This window comes from Gopherus evgoodei, chromosome 8, assembly GCF_007399415.2.
Source record: "Gopherus evgoodei ecotype Sinaloan lineage chromosome 8, rGopEvg1_v1.p, whole genome shotgun sequence".
NCBI lineage: Eukaryota > Metazoa > Chordata > Testudines > Testudinidae > Gopherus > Gopherus evgoodei.
The window spans coordinates 2345653-2358741 of NC_044329.1; the positions used below are offsets into that span (position 1 = coordinate 2345653).

The 13089-nt window shown below is 44.6% G+C and overlaps 1 protein-coding gene across 8 annotated transcripts in view; it reads left to right on the top strand.

The window, feature by feature from the left end:
• Positions 1–13089, top strand: part of EBF1 (EBF transcription factor 1) — a 325480-nt gene that overhangs the window by 17102 nt on the left and 295289 nt on the right. For all 8 annotated transcript variants that reach the window (XM_030573181.1, XM_030573185.1, XM_030573182.1 and 5 more), the window contains exon 6: positions 8014–8082. In XM_030573181.1, the coding sequence (XP_030429041.1) occupies positions 8014–8082 (69 nt within the window). The remainder of the gene's footprint in view (positions 1–8013; positions 8083–13089) is intronic.

The following is a 13089-nucleotide window of genomic DNA, read 5'->3' on the forward strand; positions in this document are numbered from 1 at the left end:
GTTCCTAAAATTCATTGGCTCTCACTCTTTATTATGATTGTCTTCCTTTACCCTTAGTTGCTTTCTGTGTTTTATCAAAAACACAAAGTATGGGGTAGAAAAAAAAATTCTCAGACCATTGCAGGCAAATGTTGCATGCCTGATAGGGAAAAACCAAATTCAAATTTCATACTGCAAATGTTAGAGATTACAATTTTCCTGGCAGCCTATAGAGGGGTGCTGTTTGTTTATCAGGCTGCTTGACCCTATTACACAAATCTGTCATCTATTGTGTTGCTAACACTCCTTTAAATTGCAAATCTGATGCTCTTTAGGGGACTCAAGGAAAAAAAACCTCTCTCCACACCATTCTATTTCTCTTGATTTCTTGCCTGTTGTAAGTGGAAGTTGGGATGTGCTGAATTTGCACCAGGGGTGCAAATGCAGCCTCAATTATAAGCATAAAATTAGAGTCTGTTCCCCATTAATCAGCCCAGCTAATTGCTATGCACTACCATTAGCCATATGGTGTGAAAGACAGCTTGCTCTCCCTAAGATGAAATTTCTTCATTTCAGACATGAAATAGTGAGGGCTCTGTATTTTAAAATAGCTTGTTTTAGATATTTAATTCCTAAACAACTTTCTGCAGTGCTTTCTGTCAGGACTAACTGCACAATAAAATCTTGCATTTATGTGACAAAAGCTGTTTATTTATAGTGTTCTAAAACTATGGGGTTGATAAGACCAAGAATTGAAATATGCAAGAGAGACCCTTGACTATTGTAGAAAAAAGTGAGTGAGTTACATTTCAGGTGTTTGTTTATCTGTAGGGGTTTCATTGTTCTTTGCAGATTACAAAATAAGGCTGTTCTTTTGTCTGACATGTTAACGGTTGGGAAGAATTCATTGACTCAATGGAATTTATTATTGTTATAGGCAGCACAGGTAGGGACACCAATAGTTAGAATTGCCTGACACTTTCCTTTGTAAAACCCTGTTTTCAGTTGCTTATAACTTTGGTAAAGTTGATTACCGTTCAGGCTGAAATTCCCTATGCATGGTGAATGGCTAAGGCTGTATTTTTGGGAAAGTTTAAGCTAATATGGCTCTGCCATTTCCAAGTATGAAGTTATGGAAAATATGTTGTTTTGTCCATGTTAAAAAAATTACAACTGTTGTGCTGAGAAACTCTACCAGCTCCATGCTGTGGAGCAAGGACTTGAAATTAGGCAGCATGGTTGCCTTGATGTCAGACAGCTGCCTTGTGCCATCCCCATGAAAATCCACCCATATTTGGCTAAGTTATTAGCCTCTTGAAAAAATGCATTTGCACATACTCGGTAGAGACTTGTTGAAGTTTGGCATCTAAATCTCGGAAGATGCCATCTGCACTGAGCATGCTCCAGCCCCTCACAGCTCCCCCACTGCAGCCTGACTGCAGCTCTGCTCCCATCCCCGGTCACGGCCCTGGCCCAGACCCACCCCCACCCCAGCTGTGGCCCAGGCCTCTGCCCCCTTGCCTCTATCCGTGTTCCTCATCCCTGAGCTGCAGCCCCATTCCTGGTCCCAGCTCTGGGATGGGTGAGGGGTGTAGTAGAGCCGCGCCGGGGCTCAACCCTCCTTGCAGGCGGAGGGGAGCCACACCGGCCCACCGCGCTCCGTCGACTTGGGGTCCGTCCCTTGCTGCGGGGCAGAGTGAACCCACAACAGTTAGCAAGTGGCCCAGGCCCTTAGGCAGGGTGGGGCAACACACACAGTCTAGGCTCGGGCCTCGTCAGCAGGCTGAGCACAGGGGACAGCAGATAGCCTCCCCAGGTCAGGGGAGGGGGAGTCTGCCACCCTTGAAGGGGTGGCACGGGGAACGCAGGCCCTCCCACTGCGCTGCGTTCCAGCCCGGGGCCCTAGCAGCGTTCAACGCCGCCAGCGGTCCGTGGGGATCCTGACCAAAACACACTGCCATCGGCTCAGGTGAGCCTGCCGCTGACTGGGGTCGGCTGCCCCCGGGCCACTTCCAACCTCCCCCTCACTGGGTATCTGCCCTCGGCCAGTGTAGTCCGGGGGGTCCCAGATCATGGGTTCCTCAGGGCGTCGGGAGGGCCGGTCCACTCGTCGGGGTGCCGGGCGTCGGGAGGGCCGGTCCACTCGTCGGGGTGCCGGGCGTCGGGAGGGCCGGTCCACTCGTCGGGGTACCGGGAGGGCCGGTCCACTCGTCGGGGTGCCGGGCGTCGGGAGGGCCGGTCCACTCGTCGGGGTACCGGGAGGGCCGGTCCACTCGTCGGGGTGCCGGGCGTCGGGAGGGCCGGTCCACTCGTCGGGGTGCCGGGCGTCGGGAGGGCCGGTCCACTCGTCGGGGTGCCGGGCGTCGGGAGGGCCGGTCCACTCGTCGGGGTGCCGGGCGTCGGGAGGGCCGGTCCACTCGTCGGGGTAACGGGCGTCGGGAGGGCCGGTCCGCGCCTCGGGGCATCGGGAGGGCCGGTCCACTCGTCGGGGTGCCGGGCGTCGGGAGGGCCGGTCCACTCGTCGGGGTGCCGGGCGTCGGGAGGGCCGGTCCACTCCTCGGGGTGCCGGGAGGGCCGGTCCACTCCTCCCCAGGCCGAGCGTCGGTCCGCTCAGTCGGCTCCTCTGAGTGCTGGCCCCAGGGGAGGTCAGGCCAGTACCCCTCCGGGCACGGGGTAGGCCGGGCCCAGCAGGAGCTCAGGCCTTAGCATCTGCCTTCTCTGGCAGCCTCCTCCTAACTGAGCGCTGGGGTCCGGCTTTTGTACTTCCGGTGGGCGGGGACAGGCAGGACGGGCCTGGGACTTCCTGTCCCGCCCCTTGACTTCCAGGGGGCGGGGCCTCCGCCTGTGGCTCCACCTTCTCTGGCCTATGTCCCTCAGGAGCGTGGGGGAGTGGGGCCCCCTCGCTACAGGGGGCATGGACAGGTTTGGGGACACTGCTCCAAAACAACTGAGCGTGCTTCTGCGTGAGAATGCATGGGTCGAGTGGGACCTTACCTGCAGTTGCTCCTCCTAACTGCCAGGGGCAACCGTGGTACTGGGTTCCAGGACTGCGAGAAGGGGGACTGTCTGTCCTGTGCTCTCAGTAGAACCCCTCCCCAACCTCGTCAGAACCTGGAATCGAATCCATTATTCCTGAGTCTCAACATTGTGTTGCTGTGAATCCCACTGCCAAAGTACCTGTCTCCATCTCCCTCTAGTGGCAAGTCTAATCTGAAGATAACAGCCTTCTACTGCTACCATTTTTTCTGTTAGCTCAAGGGGTGGTGGACTGTGTTGTGGATCTAAGGATCCTCACCCTGCTGCTGACCCATGTCAGGGTTTCACATGAGACATTTTTGTTTTTAAATATTTAAACTTTGTTTAAAAAAAAAAAAGGGAAATCCATCCTGTGCCATGAATGAAGCAGTTCACTGTGGCTGACACGGTGGTTGTGATTTGGCTGTACTGGGCTAACTAGAGAACATCTGCCTGCACTGTTGTTGTTTATTATTATCAATAAAACCTCCTTGTTCTAGTGCAGTCCGTGTATGCAGTGGTTTGCACACAAGGGACGAGCAGTGTTCAGGACTCCCTAGTGCTAAATCTAAGGGCTGGATTGCCCAGGGGTGGTGGGGTGATGTGGAGATGCCAGCCTGACTCCAGAAGAGCCAATCAGCGGGTTTGTGCTTTGGGAGCAATTCTGCATGCAAGGGCTGTGCAGGAAGCACCCATCCTAACAGTGTAGCCGGCTGTTCCCTTCCCCCACCCCCATTCCTTTCAATGGGCAGGTGCACAGTGGGGAAGGAGGCCAAGACCCTGCCTTCTCCCCATCCCCTTCAGGGACATGGGTGGCCCCTAGGAACCATAGAGGGACTAGTCCTTATGCTGCCAAGTGCAGGGATTGTGATGCCAAGAGGCCCTCCCATGGCATATGCAAGGGGAGGAGGCTCCCTGTATGATGCTCCCTTCCCCTTCCAACTGCACAATGGCCAGTCATGGCCTGGCCCTAGACAAGGTGAACATCATTGATGATGTTGGCCAGCAGCTGAAGGGAGGGAGCCTGTAGGTGGTTGGTGTGACGAAGGCAGGAATGCTTGCTGGAGGAAGTAGGCTATAAGAAGGGGAGAAATGGTACCATGGGAAGCAGGAGGCTGATCTGGATGTGAAGAGTGCAGCATCCGTCTGATATAGAGAAGGAAGAGAAAGCAAAAGGAGCTGGAAGAGCTAGATGAGAAGGGTGTATTAGCATATTCTTTTTTTCCTGTATTCAGTTCAGATTTGGTTGGGAGCCTCTTAGGGGCTTCTTTTTTAATGCATGTTAAATCAGAGAGAGATGCAACCATCAAACTCTGGGTACCACTTCAGAACGGGCACTGGCGTTCTTGCACGGTGTTCAGTTTACACATGCCCAAGTATGCCAGCAATACCGAGACGCACCATGCAAGCTGCCTGGCCAATATCCCATACGGACTCCTCCAGAGGCCATCAGGGGGAAAGCTGAACCTCCATGCACAGTAGGTTTCTTCTTAGTTCTTCATAAGAAAACGTGTTTTAAAAGTGACCTGCAAGGGAGGAAAAAATTGGTATTTTGCCCTTTCCCTGCATTCATTATGGTTATAAAGAAAAGTTTTTCTTTTCTTTTTAAAAAACAACAACAACCCTTTTGTACTTTTTAACCTTAGAAGCATCAAGAATGTCAAATCTCACCTTTCCTGTTTTAATCAGAGGATTTCTTGGAGGACTCAGATCCCAATATTCTCCTCTTTCTCGGTTCTTAGCTGAAGGGATGAGGGAGGTGGATATTTAGCAAAGATAGTTGTCATCCCAAGTGTTAATTAGCTATTAACAAAACCCAGAGCATTTGAATCAGACTGAATAAAAAAATCACTTCTCATGTCAGTTTATGAGGTTTCAAATTGAGGCTTTCTGTGATATCTTAATTCTTCAGTTGTCCATAGAAAAACCAGGCTAGACAATGCTTGAATTTCTAATGTAAAAAACAAGCAGGGAAAAAAACCTCTTAAAACCCAACATTTTGGCCCTTCCTTGTATTTCATTAAGCTGCAAGGAAAAGGGCACAGAGCCATTATTTTTCACCTTCACATAATACACAAGGGCTGCATTCGTTCACCCTTACTCCTGTGTACTGGTACCTTACTGCCCAGGAAATCCTATTCAGTGGCCACTCAGTAGCAAGGCAGTATTCCCCAGACCTTTAAAGGGGAGCTTCCCTGCAAGGAAACAGAACCAATCCATTCCCCCATTAGCTTTAGGATGTGTTAATCCCCCTATCTTAATTTAAGTATCTTCGCCCCACTTGGGCTTGTTCTTTACAAGGGGCCCCTTCAAGGGGCATGTCCCAACACTACCCGAGGTGTTTGGCCCTGATCCAGGAACTTGTTTCGTGTGAACAGACTCCTTGTTGATTAACGTGTGGACACTGGCATCTGCCCATGTGGATCAGCTTCCAGGGGCCTTGAACAGCATAAGTAAGAGTGGCAGATTCTGGCCCCATGGGTCAGGTTTTGATACCCACACATTCAGTGCCAGCTTGCTGTAGGAATAATCCTTTTGGAGTCGGTGGGGCTACTGACGGGATGAGGTTCTTCTAAACGGCAGTGAGAATGCCAGAATCTGGCCCTGCTTCGCGTTAGTCACAAGAACTGTGTGTCTTAACTTGTGCTAACTATGCTTCTAATTAAAATGTAATCATTTGAAAATATTAATGGTTTTTATTACTTTGTTTTTGGGTAAATTTTGCCATCCCACATATTCTAGCTAAATTCCCCTTTATAAACAAAAAAGAGGGGAAAAAAGTTCCCCATGACTTATGAGCTTATTTTATTCCTTCCTACATTCTGATATATTTTGTGTGTCGAGGCGTTTAATTTTGTTGGTGAATCAGTTTTGGGGTTGTACTCTAAAATGAAACAGCTTTTGGGGCTGTCCTAAACAATGTGCCTTGCACAGAATTGGACATCCTGCACATGCATTACCTGTGAAAAGTTTCAATCCTGAATAGTTGCCTTGAAGCTTTGACAGTGAAAAGCATTATGTATTTTTTTTCTTTTTTGAAACTTTTTTTTTCCTGTTGGAAACCACATTTCAACAGGCTGGGTTTGTAAAGCCATTTTTTTGTTTTTGTTATGTTTAGTGTGGCTAGTGGCTGTATTGCTAGTCTTGGTGGGTTACTGTACATTATTCGTTCTATTGTTCAGCAGCATAAGAGAACCTTTGTCATACTCCCAGCAGAGCTATTTATATAGTGTGGCATTTCTAATGACTGCTTCCTGCGCTGGTGTTCTTCCACATTCTGCAGGAACAAAATAATCCCTCTTAGATGAAGTAAGAGTAGCTGTAATTCCTACTAGAACCCTAATCCTGAATGTTGAAAATTGGCATTTACAGAAAGGTTCGTTGTATATGGTGAGGCTTGTCAGTCCCAATCAGTTAGGGTGACCAGATAGCAAGTGTGAAAATCGAGATGGGGTCAGGGGGGTTTGTTGGTGCCTAGATAAGACAAAGCCCTGAATATCAGGGCTGTCCCTGTAAAATCAAGACATATGGTCACCCCACAGTCTTCAAGTCTGCCAAATGCAGAGGGGCCATCCTCTCTGGCGAAGGTGGAAACTAGGGGTAATATAGGCAGAACCATTGCTAGGGTACGGCGAATTGGAGAGACTGCTCCGGGCCCTGAGCTTTGGGGGCCGATGTGATTGGCTGGCGTGGTCGGTCCCAGAAGTGAAGTTGTCACTTCTGCCCTGGGCCTTGCACCCTGCTAGGGCTGGCCCTGAATATAGAGGACCCCAGCCCTAGATCCACACATAGACAGGTTCCTCCAGGAACAGATCTCCATCCCGTGGTGTGATAGGGAAGCTTAGTCTCCGCGGTGGCAGTGTAAGCACAGGCACTGCTGAGGTGACAGTAGGGATCTGTGTCGGGGGTGGGAAATGAGGGGCAGGCCGGGGCTGGGGCTGCACTGGTGTCCTGACTGTACAGCGACAAAGTGCCCCTATGGCCTGGGGCTGTGTTCATTTACTTCTTTTACTCCCTTACAAAGGGGAGTCACAGGGATGGGGTTGTAAGGGGGAATCCTTGGTGGGTGGATATTTATGTTCTGCCACGAGGGAGATGAAGGAAGTGGGTAAGAACTGATTGGTTACATGGGACTGCTCATGAGAGTAAGGGCTTTGAGGTTTGGTTCCAAGGAAAGTCCAGATCCATCTCTTAACTAGTTATGTCCTGGAGGATTTTCTGCCCTAAGTGGAAATGGGTATATATCGTATGAGAGATCGTGTGTGATATTTTAATGAGTCAGGCTTTTAATAGACAATAACCTCTGACAAGAAATCATCACAAACAACAACTTAACTCTCTTTGGAAACAATGAGCCATCTTAGTTCAAAAGAATCCAAGTCTCAAGGTCAGCAATGGAGCAATTCTTTGTTAGAGGGAGCTTACGTTTCACATGCCTGCTTTGTATCTGACCTAATACAGGGCACCAGCCGGCAGCACTGTGCTTTCCATAGTACTGTTAGCAATCATTAAAATTCTCAGAAAACTGAGAGAAACAGATACACTCAAGCATAAAAAGCAGCAGCCAATGACATTTCTGTTTTAGCTTCTCTGCTAACAATAGTGTTTTAAAAGGGGAAAATATTGTGCTGGGAATTTCTACTTCCCCTGGAAACCAACAGTATAATATGAGCACCAACCCAGATGTTAAAATTATGTGCACTGGAAAAATAGCCTACTCTTGTTATAGGTCTTGATGTGTGTGTATTGACCCTATGAAAAGAGGCAGACCACACTCCCCATCCTGAACTATTGTTCGTGAAAGTGGGCAAAACCCCTTTCTCTTTATGTTTGCCATTACTAACCAGCTGTGCAAGAAGTTAAACATAGTAATTAACCCATATGTGACCCACTAAATTCGACTGATTTCCAGACAGGGACAGAATGGTAACTCTAGCTTGCAATTTGAACCTCCTGTGTTCATAATGATGATTTTACAGTGTAATGGTTGCACTAAATCCTCTCACTTTTGCTCTGTAGCCGGTGTTGTGACAAGAAAAGCTGTGGCAACAGAAATGAGACTCCATCAGATCCAGTGATAATTGACAGGTAAGGACGGCTATTGTTACCTTCAATTTTATTTTATTCCTCATTATAATGAAACACCTGCGCTGTGTTGCTAATGGGAAAGGGGCTACGTGTATATGTGGATGAAATTTTGTTGTTGATACCAAATTCGTTGCGCTGTGCAATTGTGATTCCCATGGAAGAGCCATATGGAATGTAACTGTGAGACCTGCTCTTTGGAATGCTCTAGTGTTTGTATCTGATTCATGTTCCTAAAGGGGATATTTTTCTTGCTGGCTTTCTGTGGCTCAATTCACATGCTGTGCCAGGGAAGCTTCAGAAATAAAATAATAGTTTGTGATTTATGGAATGTGGTTGGGTGCTTATAAATATTTAACTTTAATTTGAAAAATGTTTGAATCATTATCACTTTTATCTACAGTAGTTCTGTTGGATGTAATCCATCTACATTTTAAGGTTTTTATTTATGCATAAGAACAGTTTAAAAAATATGCAAACTAAGATTTTCTCCAGTTATTTTCTTTGGTTGGAGTGCTATTTTGACTGTATTGTCAGCTGATTAATTCATTTTGCCTGTCTTAATTATCGTGTTTTTAAACAGATCCATATTACTAATCTGACATGACCAAGTAAATCACTGTAGAACGATAAATCTGTTTTAGTTGTTCTGAGCAATTTGCAGTCTGTTTGCAAATTATGCAAAGTTGTAGCCAAATAGTCATTTTTATATTTTAATTATTGAAATTCATTGTACAGAAACATATATGATAAACAGTTTATTATGTGGCATTACTCTGCGAGAGTTAAATGGCCATGAAGGACTGAAACTGTCTGTCATCAAACAGGGAAAGCAATACCATGCAGTAATCAGTGAATACAGGGACCCCGAAGGGACACTAACCTATGCACAGGAAAGGCAAAATATAGAGTATAGTTCTTCTTTGTCTTATTGTCTGAGTTAATGTTCGCTGTATTAAGTTCAAAATACCTTTTGTGCTGGAGTGTCCATTTTTATGAAAAAAGGTAGAGTCAGATCTGTTCAGCACTACATCAAAACAGAATTATATAAAAGAGAACATAGAGAGGCAGCACTTGGCATTGTGCTTAGGCAGTCTTTCAGGTTTGTGTCTTGTTTGAGTTTGTTAAGCAAGTGCATGCTTTGGCAGCTTAGAGAAAACGTTTTGGTTCGTTACAATATCTAATCCTGAGATCGTTTTAATCTCAGAACATATATATTTTACCTATGCATCTGTTCACCTGATACTAGAATTGGGTAACACCAGGGGAAGTAAAAGAACACACATAAAAACACATCTCTGTAGAGATATCTCTAAGTAGGATGCAGAGTTGAACAGTATAAAATAGAGTGTTAAAGTGGCATTTTGAGCTACATGAAAGCTACAAAATTCATATGCATTTTTCATTGTACTGAAAAAAGAAATGTTAAGATGCTGATAGCTGGTTTACAGAAATATTTTGTTTAATGATCCAATATGCAGAGCTGTTAGTTGCAATTCATTTAAACTGAACCCTACAGATTTTCAGCAGCTTTAAGGGAAAAAAAACAACAAACCAATTATATGAAAAAATGGGTTTAACTTCCTAGTAGTGATCAAATTAGCAGTATTTAGTTAAACTGATACAAAGCTTGCAATTTTGAACACCAGTTTTAAAAAACAAGTTGAATACTGTTTAGGTTATAATATAAATCTTACCTCGCCACCTGCACTGAACCCCCTTTCGCTTGTGAATGGGTTAAGCTTTTAAGTTCTTCACTTGGTTTTAAATTGTGACTTTGATACAGAAGGTTGATATGAGTGTGGTTTGAATAACATTTGATTTTGACCTGTTCCTGTGGGTTGCAGTGGGATAAGAAATTTGACTCAGCAGTGCTGTAATTAGCCTTCCCTGTGTTTTTGAAACAGGATTGTGTTACCTGGATCGCATTAGTGTGGCTTCTATTGTTGCCGCTTTGCATCTGTCCCAGTAGGGTACTTAAAACCTTTTCTTGGCCGTGGCTAGCTCAGACAATTTAGGCCAAATAAGTACGTGCTTTATACAGTTAGTGGCTTTAGTGATGTTTCTCTTGACATTTATCCTATTCTTTTTTTTTCCTTTTGGTTTGAAAAGTATGAAGACATCTATATGGAGCTGCTATATCTTAAGAGGAGTACTTTAACAATTGTTGTAAAAAAAAGTCTGCACAAGTCAGAACATGTGTTTAGTTGCGCTTGTCGCTTCTGCATGCATAAAATCTTAAGCTGTTGTGTCAATTGATATGTAAAACCATATTTAGCTATTTTTATTTGCATGTGAGCTTGCAGACTTCATTTGACATTTGGGCTAAAGCACTCCCACATGCCTTGCAGTCTGATAAAGCCTTATCTTTGAATTTAATCTGACTTTAACACAGAATCACCACTTAAGCTCTTACCATTTTTTAAGACAACCATACTTATATGAAAAATGCTGCCCTATTCTCCTGCCGACTCTCTTTTTGATTGGTTATTCAAGAAAGCCATTTGTGAGATACAGATAGAGCAGTCTTTGTGGCTACCAAGTTAACTTGTACAGTCAACTTAAAAGTTAGATATTTTTACTTACTTAAAAGTGTGGTTAATAATTTCAGTAGGTGCATGTGAGAACAGTCTAGAAAATTACTTTATATTTTAGTCTACTATAAAAGTGACCTAGAGAAATTTAGCATCCATCTCTTCTCTGAAGAGAGGTATAAATCTATTATTGTTAGAGACCAGTCATCTCAAGGAAGCTCAGAGAAAAAACACAATGTATGCGGAATTATCTTTTTAGAATTGCCTGTATACTTGATCATGAACCCAGTTTTACATGTAACTAAACGAAGCTCTATCACCAAGAACTAATTGTAAAAGGATATTATTGTCACAACACAAATGCACGATTTCTGTTACAAATGAAGCAATAGGCTGCATAGTAATCCTAGATAAAGTAAAAATGTAGCACTTGATGTTATTATATTAAATTCTAGATTGATTTAACATTCAAATTGTAACTCATATTTGAATTTAAAATATTTGCAATAAAATTCCTGTGCAGGAATTGAATAAATTGTAGTTTTATTACCACACCAGATATCCTTGTATCCTAACCTTTTCCCTTACAGTTATCTTAGTTCAATAAATAAAACCTCATTAGACTATTCCCATTTCAATGAGTTTATTAAATTTTACAGGAGTAATTAGCATAAGCTGTGCTAATTTTTCTGGAAGACTAATGAGAGAGCTTCCTAATTAGGTTTGCTTTGTAGGAATCAGAAAAGATGATAATGACAAAAGTCACATAGGGTGGAAAGTGGAGCTGTATATTTTTTCTTGATTTGGGAAAACTGCTTCTTTAACTTGGCCCTCTTGCAAACTTTTTTTTAACCCACCTGATCATTGTGGATCTAGATAGTCAATTGAGATACCAATGCTTGCTATGCTTTTCTTTACCCTTTATGGATGGATCTAGTACACAGTAGTCCTGCTGGTTAAGATAAATACAGATCGTTGTTTCAGTCTCCAACACGTGGCAGATTAACTTCAGCATAAAGGGTCATGTTCAGTCTACAGGTTCTATACTATTCCTGAATTCTGTCTGTACCGATTTTAAAAGAGGACCTATTTAGGTGAATTTCAAGACTCGTGTCTTTCTAGAAGATGCACTCTAGTTCAACTGTAAGTTGTTAGGCTTGATAGAATCCTTACCAGGTGAATTTCTGTACTCTGTGCTTTGCAGGAGGTCCGACTGGTGATCATAATGGATCCTTCTGGCCTTAATTTGTGAAAACTTTGAAGTGCTTCATGTACTGCCATCTTTCCTTACGTTGAAATGGACCCAACTTCTGAGGAATAAATTGCATTTGTCATTTGCTTACCTATTTTGGCCCAATCAGGGCTGTTGTCAATAGGAGTTATCGGATCGATCAATATTTTTCTCTTATCTCTCTGGGATGCACCCAATCACCAAGGTGTCTGACTTGCTTTCAGGCGTTTTTGAACTAGTTCAGTCTCTAACCTGAAAATGTTTATATTTGCAGGTAGGATTTCATAGTGCAGTGACAGGAAAAGAGGCGTGAATGACTTTCACTGCCTCCATTTTACGGCTTTAAAAGTCATCATGTAGTGGATTGTATTTTATGGGCCTGATCATCCTCTTTCATGCCAAAATGCCTTGCAGAGGAAATAAAGGTGTTTTGTAGGAAAGTAGCACCAGTTATACCCTATTGCCTCCCCAAAATCTTCTGTTCAGGCCTAGTGCAGATGTGGCAATGAATGCATTTAACAGTAGCGTTACATGCCCAGGGAAGGTCTCTGAAGTGCCGTAAAGTCAGGTAGTTTATAGATGCTTTTCCATCATCAAAGAGGAGAGGTGATGTCAGGATTGGGATTTTGCTTGTGAGGAAGCAATGGGTGTTTGGATGCAGGGAAATAGCTCAGTGCCCACAGAACCTTGATCGTGAAACAAGATGGTGTGGCACAGGCCCAGAGTGGCAAAGGAGATTTCAGCACATTCAGTGACATTGGAAACAGTCTGGGATGGGTGCTAGTAACACCTAGCAAAGGGACGTCTGTCCCTCTGGCAGCACACTCTGTGTTCTGGTCTTACACTACAAACAGGTGCCCAATTGGCTGTATCTGCACCCCAAGCCCCGTTACCAGCGGTGAACTGAACTGAACTAAACCGCCAGCATGGTCGGTCTGCAAGACTGCGTTTTAAGGTTGTCTTCACCTGCCTTCATTTATGCTCCCTATTGGTCTATTTTTACATATGGCCTGTAGAGGAACCTGGGGGATAGCCCTGTTACCCTGGGCCATAGCTCCATTTTGTCTCGCAATCAGGCATGGGAGTTTGATGGCAATCGCTGCTAGGTGTATTTTGGGAGATAGGAGGTTTGTCTAACATGCTGTGTCTCCAGCTTGCCCTGCATCAGAAGGCACGATGACTTTTATGGAAACGTAGATTGTTCAGTGGATAATGCGGGCAAGGGAGTCAATATTAATGCAAGTG